Source organism: Pempheris klunzingeri, chromosome 17 (assembly GCF_042242105.1).
Source record: "Pempheris klunzingeri isolate RE-2024b chromosome 17, fPemKlu1.hap1, whole genome shotgun sequence".
NCBI classification, from domain to species: Eukaryota; Metazoa; Chordata; class Actinopteri; order Acropomatiformes; family Pempheridae; genus Pempheris; species Pempheris klunzingeri.
The window spans coordinates 19625768-19642041 of NC_092028.1; the positions used below are offsets into that span (position 1 = coordinate 19625768).

Consider the following 16274-nt stretch of genomic DNA (forward strand, 5'->3'; position numbering starts at 1 on the left):
TCCAGTAAATCATTTAAGTCTTAAGGAAGTGTGAATTTCAAATTAATCAAGTGGGAACAAAGGAGATGCTTATGCATTCTGCCCAAGATTCGTTTTTGTTATTTACAAGCCTGGCTGTTCTAAATGTTGGTCCACTACTGCCTCCAAGTGAAGGCATAGAAGTGACAGCCAAAGTCTACCATTCATTAAATAGCGCAGAACATGACTTATGTACAATTCCAATAAATGTACAATAAAACTAGAGTTGAAACATGTTGTGAACATTTAGAATCTTTTTTTAAATTCATGGGCAGCTTGGGTTGGTTTTGGAAAGTCTTTCAAATTCCACTGGTATTCAATTGCAGGACACATGCACATTTGAGATTGCTGAAATGACAGAAAGTCCACCCCTAAATGACACTAATAATAACAACAATAATTATCAGCTTTAATATAAACTTAGAAGATGTGCTAAGTCTGGGGAATAATTAAATCATAGTTTTCAATCATGTTTGACAATAATAATAATAATATATTTAACAAAACGTGTTAAATGTTGTGCACTGTTTCATCATATAAATCAGAATTAACGCACTTTATTAATAGAGATACAAGAATGCTTTGCCTCCGTGGAGCTTAGTTTTGGAGAGGCCCCAGCATGTTCATGATCTACAGTTACAGGACACTGGCACATCTCATATCCCTGTAATAAAAGTAAAGATGAGGTATAATCCATAAAAGCTCAATGTCCTTTTATGTAACTCCATGAATGGACATGAAAACAGTTGGCATTGAGTTAAGGCTCAAAATAAGTTTATCACAAGGCAAAATGTCATCCAGTAGTTACATTTGATACTAAGGTCCAATATGCACATGGAAGACATGGAAGAGTGGCGAGATTACCTATTCATGGGAAAACCACCACATTGCATCTTGTTTGATATAATTATATGGTCCGAGCTGTAAAGAATGATTTGTGAGTTCATCCAAGGAGTCTGGTAGGTATGGGTACTGGGACCCATTAGTTATAAATGTTGTTCCCTTTATATTTAGGATTCAGCTATGGAAAGAAATCCTCTATGGTGAATTGGTGGTGTTGATTTCTTTTGCTGTATATGTGACATGGGCATGTTTAGCCTGTCAACATATATTCCTTTTAAGAGGATACAAAAGGGATGTGAAATCCAATTCCCCATCGCTGAAAAACCCAAAGGGATGACAGATGAAGGTTCATTAAAAGCTTAAGTGGTGAGCACACTCTGCTCCAAGATTCCAAGTCAAGATGTACTTTCCACCATTGGTCATAGTGCAAGGACTTGCATGACTTTGTCGCTGTGACATCCCAAAGAGAGCGCTGCAAGGATACAAGGCAAGCCTTATTCTTTTCACAAGTCCTAAGCCGAATGTGAATGCTAAGACAGAATACTCCTTTCTTGTCCTTTAATTTTCAAAATAACATTCATTCTTCATCATTGTTTTTATGAGTCTAGAATTTGAGGGTTAAAGATGCATTAATAATAACGTGTTTGGAATTCAAATAAGTGAATAATGTAACCTTAGAGCTGCACACAGTGTTCCTCAGGACAAATAATACATATTCATAATGCAATAATCTGCCAACAATTGACAAATGTTGACAAATGTTCGGCTTGCACTGGATGAAGAGTGAGAAGGCTCAGACAAGCTCTTTCAGCTCTTGTGTGGGCGTGTATTGTGTCATGATATGTGTTTGGACTGATTCAACAATGAAGAATATATGTATATATATATATATGTGTGTGTGTATATATGTATATATGTATATATATGTGTATATATATACATATATATATATACATACACACACACACACACACACATATATATATATATATACACACACACACACACATATACATACATACATACATACATACATACATACATACATACATATACATATATATATATATATATATATATATATATATATATATATATATATATATATATATATATATATATATATATATATATATATATATATATATACACTGTTGCCCATAAAGTTGGAATAATTGTTGAATACCCCCAATTTTGTTAAAGCCTGAATACACAGTTTGGTTAATTGTGGTTTAAGTTTCACTGTGATATGTTTGGAAGAGTTTGATCAATAAAGTTGAGAAGATATACACTTTATTTATCAAGAATAAATCACATTGTCATTCTCATCATTTCATGAGAAGAGGTAAAACACATTTTATTCCAACTTTATCGGCATATACATACATATTCCCATTTTAACTTCCACTTGGCTGTGTTTGCAGAGTAGGGATTTCTGGCACAACTCAACTATTGGATCTCCCCCATAATGTTGGGGACTACATATTTCTTTGTCTTTTCTGTAGGTTTTCACACCAACATGCTAAATCCCTTGATCCAGCCTCCACCCACAATTGATCAATGTGTGGCACATGAGCCATGACAAGCAGAGCAGAGTTTCTCTCTTCTCCCTAGGAGTGGACCTTACTGAGGGTCCAGGTCTGCTGTGCTCTTCTCCCCTGGATGTCTGAGGGTCCCACTCCACCTCAGCTCTCTTTTCCAGCTCCAGCTCTGCTGCACTCTTCTCTCTCCTGTGATGTTCTCCTGAGCTAAAGAGGCCCTCAGCTGCCATCTCTCTGCCTTAGTGTGGCCTGTATAAAGCAGGCCACCCTTTCTTTTCATGGCAGTACCATGAAGTCCTGCCTGAAACAAGTTTATTTAGTGCCAGCAGGTAAGAAAGTTGGCCAGATGATCTTTCAAGCCAACAGACGTACACAAACAAGTTAGCACTGAGTGGCTAAAGAACAAAGGAACAACCAGTTTCCTCCAACCTGCAAGCAGGATACAGCAAGGACAATGACCACCTTTACTTTTTCCAGCCTGGCTCATCAACAAATTTGCCAGGTAAGAAAGCACACCGAAGGACCTTTCTCTGTTCCCTCCAAGGAACTCTAACTGGTCATACATAGCATAACATAACTGTATACATTGCCAAGCAATGGTTTAATCTTGTTAATGTGTAGGTTTTGATTTGCTAAAAATATTCATTGACTTTGATTGTTGTGATGTGTGATGTGTCAGGTTACTGTGTTGCCATACCACAGACACAGGGTCTTGCATGCAAACTAACCATTCTTTCCTAACCTGGTACCATTATTCAACACACTTACATAGACATCTACACAAATTTACCCCAACCGAGAGACAGAGCTAACAGCCACACACATGAGTCTCCAGCACATCCATTATCTACCTCTGACCCACACATCAAGTCTGAATGGCAGCCATTTTGCACGTGGTCACCTTTTGATTGTGATACCTTTTGTATTTTTTCTTTGCCTCAACAGTCAAACACCCGAGCCTTCTCTTCTTTTGCAGTCACGTGTACACGCACAACCTCACACTCAGATACACACCCACTCTCCCTGTAGTTATATTGTTTTGTATGTTTTAATTAATGTATTAATATATGTTGTCTTCTTTAATGTTGTGCAGAGTGAATGGTGATAAACTCTACTTTGAATGTAGTTATTAAGTTAATTATCAATCACAATTCCAAATTGATAGTTTAGTGTATTTAATGAGACTGAATCAGTTAAATTGACTTATCTTTTTATTCTTTTTAAAGAAGTGGTGCCCCCAAGGTGGCCTTTACACTAAGTCCCATTAATAAATATGATTATTAATTATCTCTGATTATTATTAACAAACCTGATTTGCGCTCCAGAACCCCTAGACTGGGGCATAACAGTTATTCTACTTCAAGTGTTGCTGGAGTTTTCATCTCTTCAGGTCAAGTTTTAAAAGTATCAACAATTTGAAAAGAAGCAAAAAGGTTTCAGTGTCAGAAAATCACTATTAAACTTTTTCAAGGTAGCAAATCTAAGGTTTCCACTTTATCTCCATCTTAAATACATGATACTGTAGCACAAGACATTATAGCATGGCTAATTGCTCTACTTAGTTTTGGACTAAATATTTTCCTGGACAACCAAATAACTTAGTTGTCACAGAGGAAATGACAGGATTCAGGATTGTGATAACAATTATCATCTTTATTGAAATGTTAAAGAGCCCCCTTCCACTGATTCATATTTTATGAACTCTGGTGAAAGGCCTCAACTGGATGATGACTCCTACTCTGCAGAATCAGACTAAAAGAAAAGAGGGGAAAATCAATTAGCATGGAAAATTTAAATTTAGGAATCAAGTTACTGAATGAGTTATTTTATCTTTTCATTTGAAAAATTGGGTACTTCATAAGATGTGATCTTGATTTACACTGTCAATGGTGAAAGTCAAATCATGTTGCTGACTTCTACTTTAAATACAGTTGATATTGTGATCATGCAAACAACAAAGCTACCTTTCCAGCGTCACGGCTCTTGGCTCTCAGCTTGTTGACCTGGGACTCAGCGATGTCAGCGCGTTCCTGAGCCTCCTCCAGCTCATGCTGGACCTTCCTCAGCCTGGACATGTGAGAGTTGGCCTGCTCCTCCTGTGAAGTGTTTGGAGTTGTATTGACATAGTTACAAAACAGTTTGTAGTAATGATATTATTAAATCAAGTGTGAATGATGTGTTACATTGTGTGTGTGACTTACAGCCTCCTCAGACTGTCTCTTGTAAGCCTTGACTTTGAGCTGCAGCTTGTCCACCAGGTCCTGAAGTCTGATCACGTTCTTCTTGTCCTCCTCAGTCTGTACAGATAAAGAATTAAACAGTAAGTGATGAAGAGTAGAAAATTACAGAGAAGTCAAGGTAGTTTCTTTTTAGTAGGAGTTACCTGGTAGGTCAGCTCCTTCACTCTCCTCTCATATTTGCGGACTCCTTTCACAGCATCAGCTCCACGTCTCTGCTCGGCATCAACTTCAGCTTCCAGCTCGCGCACCTGTATCACGATGATAAATAATACATCAGAACAAAAGTAATACATGACATACATGAAAACAGGGAAAGTGTAATGTGCTCCCAAAAATGATCAGTTTTTATTTATAATGCATACCCTGGACTCCAGTTTCTGGAGCTGCTTCTTGCCACCCTTCATGGCGAGGTTCTCAGCTTCATCCAGACGGTGCTGCAGGTCCTTGACTGTGACCTCCAGGTTCTTCTTCATCCTCTCCAGATGAGCACTGGTGTCCTGCTCCTTCTTCAGCTCCTCAGCCATCATGGCAGCCTGGAAGGATCATATGTTCTCTATTTCTAGTTCAAGCAACACTTGAACACAAACAAGTAGACTGCATTAAGCACTTCTTGACATGTAAACTCACATCAGTGATAGCCTTCTTGGCTTTCTCCTCAGCATTTCTTGCTTCCTGAACAGAATCATCCACTTCACCCTGAACCTGGACGAGGTCAGCCTCCAGCTTCTTCTTGGTGTTGATAAGACTGGTGTTCTGAATGTGTAAGAAAAGCCATGCTTAATATGATATCTATAATCTGTTTTCAATAAATACATGTTTCATGTGAATTAACATTAAAAAAAAAAACCTGGGAGTGAAGCAGTCCGACACGCTCACTGGCATCAACCAACTCCTGCTCAGCCACTTTGCGTCCTCTCTCTGTCTGCTCCAGAGCGACTCTCAGCTCCTCAATCTCAGCCAGCATCAGACCGTTTCTGCGCTCCACCATGGCGACCTGCTCCTTCATGTCTTCGTGTCCCCTGATAGCATCATCAAGGTGCAGTTGGGCATCCTGAGACCACAAGAAAAAACACAGTCAACCATCTGAACTCTTTGCATGTTTCTTTTTTTTTTGTAAACTAAATGAATATGTAATCCTCACCTTGAGCTGTCCCTGGACATTCCTCAGTTGTTTCTGGGCCTCAGCAGCCTGCCTGCTGGAATGGCTCAGCTGAATCTCCATCTCATTCAAGTCTCCTTCCATCTTCTTCTTGATTCTCAGGGCATCATTCCTGCTCCTGATCTCAGAATCGAGAGTGCTCTGCATGGAGTCAATCACCCTCTGACTGTTCCTCTTGATCTGCTCCATCTCCTCATCCTTCTCTGCCAGCTTCCTGTCGACCTCACCTTTGATCTGGTTGAGCTCAAGCTGAACACGCAGAATCTTGGCCTCCTCATGCTCCAGTGTGCCCTTTGTGTAATTTCAACAAGTAAGTTCTGAAAGTTAATGACTGTTACAAGAGTTCCTCTAAACATATTAGCACTATCTAAGTGATATGATGTGAAATTACTAACAGGCCTCTTTTCCATTACGCCACTTTAAATGTCCTCTAAGAGTATATTTCCAACATATCAGCATTCAAAATACATACTTAAAATTACAAAAACAATTTTCAGTAAGAGCAAGTACATTGTTTTTAGTGACATATCAATGCCAAAGCACTTTGAAGATCAGAAGGAAAAGTGCTACATCCAACACCTTTTTTATCATTGTTATAATACTAGTTTGATAAGCCCTGCTTAAGAACTGATGTTGCTCTACCTCAGCTTCCTCCAGTGCTGCCTGAATTTCAGTCTTTTCAGTCTCCACTGTTTTCTTGGCTTTCTCCAGTTCATGGATAGTCTTTCCAGTCTCACCAATCTGTTCAGTCAGGTCTGAAATCTCCTCTACAGGAAAAAAACAGATAACAGTTTTAAGAGGTGGTAAACGGTAGAATCTGTATTATTTTCTCTCAAATATAGAAATTGACATACGCTGCAGGTTCTTGTTCTCTCTCTTCATGGTCTCCAGGTGATCCAGAGTTTCCTCATAAGAGTTCTTCATCTTGAACAGTTCAGTGCTGAGAGAGCGAGCCTCCTTCTGGGCTCCTTCCAGCTCTGCCTGGCTCTCCTCATACTTCTGCTTCCATTCTGCCAGGACCTATAATGACATAGATGAATAACAATTATTACTGACAGTAAGACAGATTTTTCTATACACTCAAATTAATATCTGGTCTTGATTTACTGTTACCTTATCAAAGTTCCTCTGCTTCTTGTCAAGGTTGGCAGCCAGAGCATTAGCTCTCTCCACATCAATCATGAGGTCCTCCACCTCTCCCTGCAGCCTCTGCTTGGTCTTCTCCAAAGAGGCACACTTGGAGTTCACAGCCTCAATGGATTCCTCAGCATCCTGCAGGCGCTGGGCAAGCTTTTTCCTGTAGTGAGCAAACAAGGATTTATTTTTGCTTGCACACTTATACAAAGAAAAGTACTTACACTACAGTTTAATAAAGTTTGTTTAATTTGTGGAAAAATTAGAAAAGTTTTATGTACTTGGCCTCCTCCAGCTCCTCAGTGCGCTGAATCGCATCCGTCTCATATTTGGATCTCCACTGAGCCACCTCGCTGTTGGCCTTGGACATTCCCCTCTGCAGCTCAGCCTTGGCCTCCTGCTCCTCCTCAAACTGCTCTCTGAGTAGATCACAGTCATGGCGGGCTGACTGAACAGCATGAGCCAGGGCATTCTTGGCCTATTCAGAATGACAGAGACATTATTTATTGACATACATATCATATGCTGTAAATAGGATCTTGAGGCAGCATAAAACTTTCTTGGTAACTTACAAAAGATGTTTTTTCACAATTTTTTATTTTCATTTATGTTGTGATGCATTTTGTGCAAAATATGGTTATCGTTATACCTTGACTTCCTCCTCAACGTGCCTCTTCAACTCTTCAATCTGCTGAGTGAAGGCCTGCTTGCCCCTGGTCAGCTGGGAAACAAGAGCTTCCTTCTCCTCAAGCTGGCGAGAAAACTCACCTAAATGGCAATCATTGACAGTCATAAAAGTGTTCATTAATGGTTTCCATCACTAGTTTTTATCAAAGGTGACTCACCATTCTCTGTCTGCAGTCTGGCCCTCTGTGCATTAATGTCATTCAGCTGCCGGACGTTCTCATCATTTTTGGATTTGAGTTCACTCAGCTGGTCCTCAAGAGTTCTGCACATTTTCTCCAAGTTGCCCTTTCAAAAACAAATGTGCTGCCTTTGAAAAACCTGCATTTAACACTACTTTTCAATAGACACTTTTATTGTGTGACTATTCTTGGTGTTACCCTTATCTAGCAACTATACTCATGTAAATATAGTTTCTGTGCTAGTATCTTTAAACCTAATGACAGAGAGATAAAACCTTCACTTAAGACGAAAAGACTCACTTTTGATTTAGCAACAGCCTCCATGTTGCTGGAGAGGTCATCAATCTCCATCTTGTACTCACTCTTCTCCTTCTCAAGCTTCTGCTTGACACGCTGGAGGTTGTCGATCTGCTCACCCAGCTCTGCAACACTGTCAGCCTGCTTCTTGCGCAGAGCTGCCGCGGTAGCTTCATGCTGCAGGGTTGATTCTTCAAGATCACGACGCAGCTTCTGGAACTCAGCTTCGCGTTTCTTGTTCATCTCGATCTGAGCTGCTGTTGCTCCGCCAGCCTCCTCGAGCCTCTCACTGATCTCCTCAAGCTCCCTGGAAAGGTCGGCCCTCTGCTTCTCAACCTTGGCCCGGGCAGCCCTCTCAGCCTCAATCTCTTCTTCCAACTCCTCAATACGGGCCTAGATGTGATGATGGTAGAAGGTTTATTAACTGAAATGTGCAGTAATGTACTGTTTTTTATACTGCATGTATGCAGAATATGTTACCTGGAGTTCCTTGATCTTCTTCTGAAGCTGAGCACCAAGAGACTGCTCGTCCTCAATCTTGCTGAGGAGTTGGCTGATCTCAAAGTCTTTCCTTGAAGAGGATAACAAGAAAGCTTTCACTGTCATAGTTTGCACAGTTGTTGGAGTGTAATGTATGAAATGCTGACAAGAGACTTAATAACCTAAAACATATAAAGAACGTACTTCTTGATTTTCTCATCAGATTGCTGTTTCTCATTCTCCAGGTCCATTATGGATTCCTGGGCCAGTTTCAGATCTCCCTCAAGCTTCCTCTTGGCTCTTTCAAGGTCCATGCGGAGCTTCTTCTCTTGCTCCAGTGACCCCTCAAGCTACCAGATGACAGTAAATGATAGTTAATGTGAGTCATTTGAAAGACAGAGCACCAATACCAAGAATACCAAGTAATTGCAGGGCAAAAACCTACAAAGTAAGAGCATTTGTTTTCTTACGTCATCTACTTGCTGTTCCAGCTTCGTCTTGGCCTTGGTCAGAGTGTTGACTTTGTCCTCCTCTGCCTGGAGATCATCAAGTGTTTGCTGGTGGCTCTCTTGGAGGGCTTTCTTCTCCTTGGTTAACTTGGCAATAGCCTCATCTTGAGATGCCATCTCCTCTGTCAGGTTTTTCACCTGAACATGGAATGAGAGGTACATTTGTCCTGTAGCATCTTTATATATTTGAAGCCTCTGTAGAAACATTTCATCATATTGTATCAAAATCGATTTAAAATTATAAGAACCTTGTTTTCTGTGGCATGTTTCTCCTTCTCCACTTTAGCCAAGGTGAGCTCCAAGTCATCAATGTCTTTCTTCAGCTCAGAGCATTCATCCTCCAGCTTCCTCTTCTTGGCAGTCAGCTCAGCATTGATTTCCTCTTCATCCTCCAGTCTCTCACTTGTCTCTTTGAGTTTGGCCTCCAGCTGGATCTTGCTCTTAATGAGCCCCTCACACCTTTCCTCTGCATCAGAGAGGCTCTCAACTTCCTACAGTACATTTGGACATGCAATAAGTTAGCTTTTTTGTTAAATATTTTTAATATTCTAAAGACAACCAGGAAATGAAAAGGAAATTCCGTAACCTCCTCTTATCTCACTTAGATATATGAACATTATCACACTTTCTTTTATCTCCTACTTACTGCAGCCACTTGCAGTTGCAGGTCATTCTTCTCCTGCAGCAGAGACACCATCTTCTCCTCCAGTTCCTTCTTCTTGGCCAGAGCAGTAGCCAGGTCAGTTTTCATCTTATCATAGTTCTCCTTCATCTGTGTCAGCTCTTTCTCAGTCTCAGCACTCTTCAGAAGAGGTTTGATCTTGAAGTACAATTTCAGCCATGGCCAGTTCTTCACATTCATGAATGAACGGATATTGTACTGGATTGAAAAGATAGATTCTCTATAGAAGAAATAGAAACAAAATTTCACTTTTCTTGCAATATTTTTTTAGAAATAGGGATGTTACCAATATAATATCTAGACACAATTTAGTGTACTGTGTGAGAATCCTACCTCCTCTCCATCATCTTAACAAACTCCTTCCTCATGACATATCCTCTGCAGAGAGCCTGAGTCATGGTCACCAGCTCAGCCAGTTTCTCATCTCTCATCTCCTCCAGGGTACCCAGCAGACCAGCTTTGAAGAACACCTACAGTATGTTATCAGGTGAAGGAAATTGGTCATCAGCACACTTGGATACAACAGGGTAACTGCAGAGGTAAAAGTTAGTTAAAAGGATGAACCTTTGTGTGTCCAAACTTGTACTGAGTGTGGTCCACATCAATTGAGCCAAGCAGCTTCTCTGAAGCTTTCTTGTTGTCAATGAACTGTCCCTCTGGGATGACACTGGCATTCAATACTTTGTATCTGCAAAAGAAGTTGTGTTTACCTCCCATTCTCCTTGTGTTTTATTCCATAACAAGTCAACTGAAAACAACTTGAATTACTTCTACCAAAAAGTCACCTCTGCTTGAAGTCACCGTAGAGGATTCTGCTGGGGAAGCCCTTTCTGCAGATTCTGATGCCCTCCAGCACACCGTTACACCTCAGCTGGTGGATGACCAGGAAGTTCTCCATAAGACCTGAACATTGTAAATACATATTGGTAAAATATTATATTATATATATATATATATATATATATATATATATATATATTATGCTAAAACAATGTGCAGAATGGTGGGTTATGAACTTCTTACCAGGCGTTTTTGATTCATTAGGAATCAGGCAGCGCACAAAATGAGGATGGGTGCTCCTCAAGTTGGTCATCAGCTTGCCCAAGTTCTCCTGTGGATCACCATGACAAAAACAATTCGCTCACATCATTTTAAGATGAGGTGTTTAATTCGTATCCTAAATTATGAAAAAAATACTTACTCTGAAAAGAGCAGACACCGTCTGGAAGGAGCCACCCTTCTTTTTTCCACCCTTCTTGCCACCAGCAGCAGCCTCTGTTTTGCAAAACATTGGATTTCATTGTTTCATGGCACTGAATATATAACACTGTAATAACTATGTTCACTCTTCTTTTCCGCAGAATGTGGATTTTTTATTTCGTCATATGAATGAATATATCACTACAGAGCAGAAATCAACTTTAGGTTTGTCCCAAACCAAATGTAATAGGTAACCACATTTTCTGATTAGCTGCTAATAGCTAATGAAGAGACAGCTATTTCAACCATGTTGCTCACTATCTTGTACCAATAATAACAGAAAGTAGTTAATGTTTTTATAAGAAATTCATCATGTTTCTTAAACAACGGACAAGCAACCACAAGTTGCAACAATACTACATTGCTTTTGTTTGTGCTCAGGTTTATATCCACATGAAAACTACATTTTCAGCTTAGTAGCATGAATTAACTGATCACCAGTTTGTTGCTTCTTACCTTCACCTGCGCCATGGGTTACATATAGCAATGCCAGCAGTTTGTTTGAAGACTTCTGGTAGAGCTGAACAACTGAGTCGTTCAGAGGGTCCTTGTTCTTATCCAGCCAGCCAGTGATATTGTAGTCCACTGTACCAGCATAATGAACCAGGGAGAAGTGAGCCTCAGCTTTGCCCTTTCCAGGCTTTGGCTTCTCAAAGCCCTTGGTCTTGCCAAGATGCTGATCATGCAGCTTGTTCTTGAAAGTTGTGTCAGAGGCCTTGGGGAACATGCACTCCTCTTCAAGGATGGAGAAGATGCCCATTGGCTGAAAGGAAATGTTGTCAAATTTAAAAGAATCACTAATTTAACAGGTAGTCAGGAATTCTGTTATACCAGGCAGTTGTCTTACCTTCTCAATAAGCTCAATGCAGGCCGCCAAGTCCATACCGAAGTCAATGAACTCCCACTCAATGCCTTCTTTCTTGTACTCCTCTTGCTCCAGAACAAACATGTGGTGGTTGAAGAACTGTTGCAGTTTCTCATTGGTGAAGTTAATGCAGAGTTGCTCCAAGCTGTTGAACTACAGTATACAGGTAGATAAGCATGTCATTGGGCATGCAGTAGATGTAGATAATCACCATTAGGTGAAAATATTTAATTTCCTGGGAAATTAGGGTCAAGCTTTAAATTTGTTTGGATATTTGTCAACAACTCACATCGAAGATCTCAAATCCAGCGATATCCAACACTCCAATGAAGAACTGTCTTGGCTGCTTTGTGTCCAGCATCTCATTGATACGCACGACCATCCACAAGAACATTTTCTCATAGATGGACTTGCACAGAGCCATGACAGCATTGTTGACCTAGGAATAAGATTTTAGAAGGCAAATCTTTCAGAATTATATTTTCATATCAAAATGCAAATATGTCCCCAATTTTATTTTTGTTTCAAATATCAAATAGATAATCCTCTTTTCATTACCTGTGGCACTGTCTGACCTTTGGTCACCATCTCATTTCCGACCTTGACTCTTGGGTAGCACAGAGCTTTCAGCATATCAGCTGAGTTCAGGCCCAGGAGGTAGGCGATTTTATCGGCCACTGATGGAAAAGAAAGACAATGATTACACAATGACCTGAGTAGTATTTTACTCACCAGAAAACATGCATGATGAGAATGATGTTATTGACAATTACCCTCAGTGCCATCTGGTTCAGCCTGCTCTTCACGCTGCTTCTGCTTGAATTTCATGTTGCCATGATGCATCACAGCTCCAGTCAGCTTGTAGATGCCCAGTTTCTCCTCAGCAGTGAAGCCCAAGATGTCAATAGCAGTCTGAGGTGAAAGTGTAAGTTAGGGTATGCCAAACATTTTCCCCAGTTTAATATCTATTTAACTAAATTGTTGTCTTACATCTGTTGCAATGAACTCCTCCACATCATTGATGCTTTTGACAGTGATTTCACCCTGACTGATCATTGGGTAGTCATAGGGGTTGGTGGTGATCAGAAGAGCCTCTGCAGGGGCACAACAGAAATGCATTGTATTGTTTGGTGTTTTGTCTATATTGTTGAAATTTATATTTCAAGTTCTTACTACAACTTACCCAGGAGCTCAGGCTTGTGGCCAGTCATCAGCTGATAGAAGATATGGTAGCTCCTCTCAGCAGACAGCTGGAAGGTGACACGGGACTTCTCCAGCAGATCTTAAAGTAACAAGTCAAGGTGAGATTACACCATATTGCTGGTAGGACATCACAAAATGGCAACAAATGTCTCTTAACCTTTTTCTAAAATTAGAATTATACCCAAACATAAATTCAAAGAAAGTGACTTACATGTTTCAATATCAGCTGAGGCCAGTTTGCCAGAGGTTCCAAAGTGAATTCTGATGAATTTACCCTAAACAATGTAGATTTAAGTCAGGAGGATTCTTGATATGCAGCCCAAAAGCTTATGTTTATTTTTTGAACACTTACAAAACGAGAGGAGTTGTCATTCCTCACAGTCTTGGCATTACCATAGGCCTCCAGCAGAGGGTTGGCTGCAATGATTTGATCTTCCAGCGAACCCTACGAAAAGATATCCAAAGAAATATTGTAGATTGTAAAGAATACATACACAGACAGTTCTTTGACCATTTCAATGCCCATTTTAACCTGAATTTTGCTAGTTTGCTCAGCCTTCTTTCCTCCAGCCACTGCAATTGTTGCAAAGTACTGGATGACACGCTTGGTGTTGACAGTCTTTCCTGCACCGGATTCTCCACTGGGGGAAGAATCATAGTATCTCAATATTGATATTTTGATATAATATATATTCATTCAGTATTATATTTGTAAATTACTCACGTGATAAGGATAGACTGGTTCTCACGATCTGAAAATAACATACACTTTAATATCTCATAAAATACCACATACGGAAAAAATGCAGCCACATTTCATGTCATATATTCTGTGTTTGATTTTGAGTGTCATGTAAACATATATTGATCACAATGAAATATCTTACCAGTGAGCATGAACTGATAGGCATTATCAGAGATGGAGAAGATGTGGGGTGGAGCTTCAACTCTCTTCTTGCCTCTGTATGCTTGAACAACCTGAGCATCGTACACAGGAAGCCACTTGTAGGGGTTCACAACGACACAGAATAGGCCGGAGTAGGTCTGGAAAGAGAGGAAAGTTCACTCTAAACGTCACTGCTTCTATATTTTTACATGGATATAATTTCAAACTGAACTTTGTTTAGAGTAGTAGCGAAACCTCCACTTGTAAACGTTTGCAAATTTTTATCTGTTGGTTCATGCTAATCTGAGTAAAGTGAAACACTCACGTAGATCATCCATGATGCGAAACGCTCTTTGAGGTTATACAGCACACATGGCTCATTGAGGTGGGTCATCATGGCCATGTCCTCAATTTTATCGTACTTTGGAGGATTCATGGGATGGATGTCATCCTCTTTTACAGTGATAGTCTGAATAGGAAATTCAATTTTTAAAAAAGGTTGTGTTTTACTAGAGCAGTATATCAGATCATGTTTTATAGGAATGGATGTCATCCTATTTCACAAGAATTTTAAATAAAGCATTGATTCGCTTACCTTTCCAGACAGTGTGTCAACTGTGGCTTTGCCACCCTCTCTTTTGGTGAGTTTACCTTTGAGGTACATCTCTGCAGGTTCAGCCACAAAGAAAGCTGTTTTGGCATCAAATGGAGTGTTCTGAGCTTCAATCCTCTCCCTCTCAGGCTTGCGGAGGTATATGGATGCAGGCCCATATTGCTGCATTTCTGCGTCCGTACTCATTGTGGCACTTTATCGGGGACTGAAAAGAAAGAGTTGGAGTTACTTTGAATATGTGTGATTGTGATGTAATTTAAGTAATGGTGTCGGTTGTGTTTGTATCTGAATATGATGGAAGTTTTTGTCATCTCAGCCATATCTTACCTCAGTTTACCCCGACTGAATGGCACAGGTCTGTTGTTGTCTAAAGATGCTATTAAAGAAAGAGTGAGATGATCATTAAAGAAGGCACAACATTAAAATTTTAATTTTCCAAACAGCTATCACACTATGTGAACTTGAACCTTAAACCTTCATGGCTCCATAAGCTTTTATCACTAAACTTTCATTTGTCATTTCATCTTGTCTTTCATTTCATTTTAATGCATTTTATTTAGATTTCATCTATTCTTTAAATCTCATTTCATTCTAGCCTAAGTTTATTCTGCCTTTTAGTCATTCTAATGCTTTTCTTTGCCTATGTAAAGCACTTTGAATTGCCCATATTTGAAAATGAGCTATGAAAATAAGCTACCTTGCCTTGCCTTGCCTTTACAATGAATTCAACATGAGCCTATAAGTACCAACACCACTCTGAAGACTGGCCCCTCAAGTGATTCCAAAGTATTTGAGTGTTCAAAGAATATCAAACAACAAATTCATTGACATGCTTTTTCTGAATTAGTGGTTGTACTATGTATTTGCTCCTTGCTGTGCAATAGAAACTAGCATATTTCATTGATATTATCCCCTAAAGATTATTCAACATGAAAACATGATGACAAAAAGTCACATGACATTAATATAATGTTAAGCAAAAGCATGTTAGGCGAGCAGAAACACACAAAAGCACTAACCTGGGATGCCTGTCAGTTCTTAGAGGAGCCTGAAGCTGCTGCTTTTATAGAGGCTGGAAGTGCCTGGTCAGCAGCAGTCTGCCACTCGATTTGGTCAAGCATCCCTGTCATCTTAAGGAGTATCTCGTAACATCGCAGGTTTAGTGAGCTTTTTTGTGCTTAAGATAAATCATTGCTTAACAAAATAGCGATAAAACAAGAAAGCGGGAAAACTGAAAAAGAATGAATAAAATCACAACACACCTAATGTGACAGATGCATATTTAAATCATTTATTAAGGGACATGTGCTTTGATTTCCCTTTTTGAACCCATAAGCTCTTTTCCCTCAGTGAGATGAACTCAAATGTCACTAGTATTGAGTGTCAGAGCTTGTGCACATGTAAAATCTTTTAAATACAATAAAATTAAATATCGGTGACTATCACCAATGTTGTAAGTAAAATAACATTTAGCATTGTGACTTCAAGTCCCTCACATGCCACATATTAATTTTGATGTAGAAATGTAATATTAATAACAATAAACATCATGTTTTAAAGAGAATCATCAGTGTTTACTCTAATTTGGCTCATAAAACGTTAAGTGTGATGGTATGTCCCTAAATAGATTTAGGGTTTTTAAACCACTAATTTGTTCCAGTAAATAATTTACTCAAAT

General features: G+C 39.6%; 1 protein-coding gene across 1 annotated transcript; it reads right to left on the reverse strand.

Moving 5' to 3' along the window:
* Positions 1-4034: 4034 nt before the first annotated feature.
* Positions 4035-14797, reverse strand: LOC139216271 (myosin heavy chain, fast skeletal muscle). Its single transcript, XM_070847359.1, has 39 exons — positions 14579-14797; positions 14309-14452; positions 13985-14141; positions 13822-13849; positions 13630-13738; positions 13450-13542; positions 13309-13372; positions 13078-13176; positions 12885-12988; positions 12668-12806; positions 12453-12571; positions 12184-12333; positions 11877-12047; positions 11486-11792; positions 10971-11044; positions 10793-10880; positions 10555-10672; positions 10334-10457; positions 10103-10239; positions 9734-9989; positions 9336-9578; positions 9049-9225; positions 8783-8928; positions 8579-8669; positions 8102-8491; positions 7781-7907; positions 7585-7703; positions 7217-7413; positions 6915-7098; positions 6656-6821; positions 6444-6568; positions 5784-6092; positions 5490-5693; positions 5270-5395; positions 5005-5175; positions 4786-4890; positions 4604-4699; positions 4367-4498; positions 4035-4154 (listed from the first exon to the last, which is right to left on the reverse strand). The coding sequence occupies exons 1-39, from the start codon at positions 14780-14782 to the stop codon at positions 4137-4139; spliced, it is 5811 nt and encodes a 1936-aa protein (XP_070703460.1). The 5' UTR covers positions 14783-14797; the 3' UTR covers positions 4035-4136.
* Between the last annotated feature and the right edge of the window lie 1477 nt (positions 14798-16274).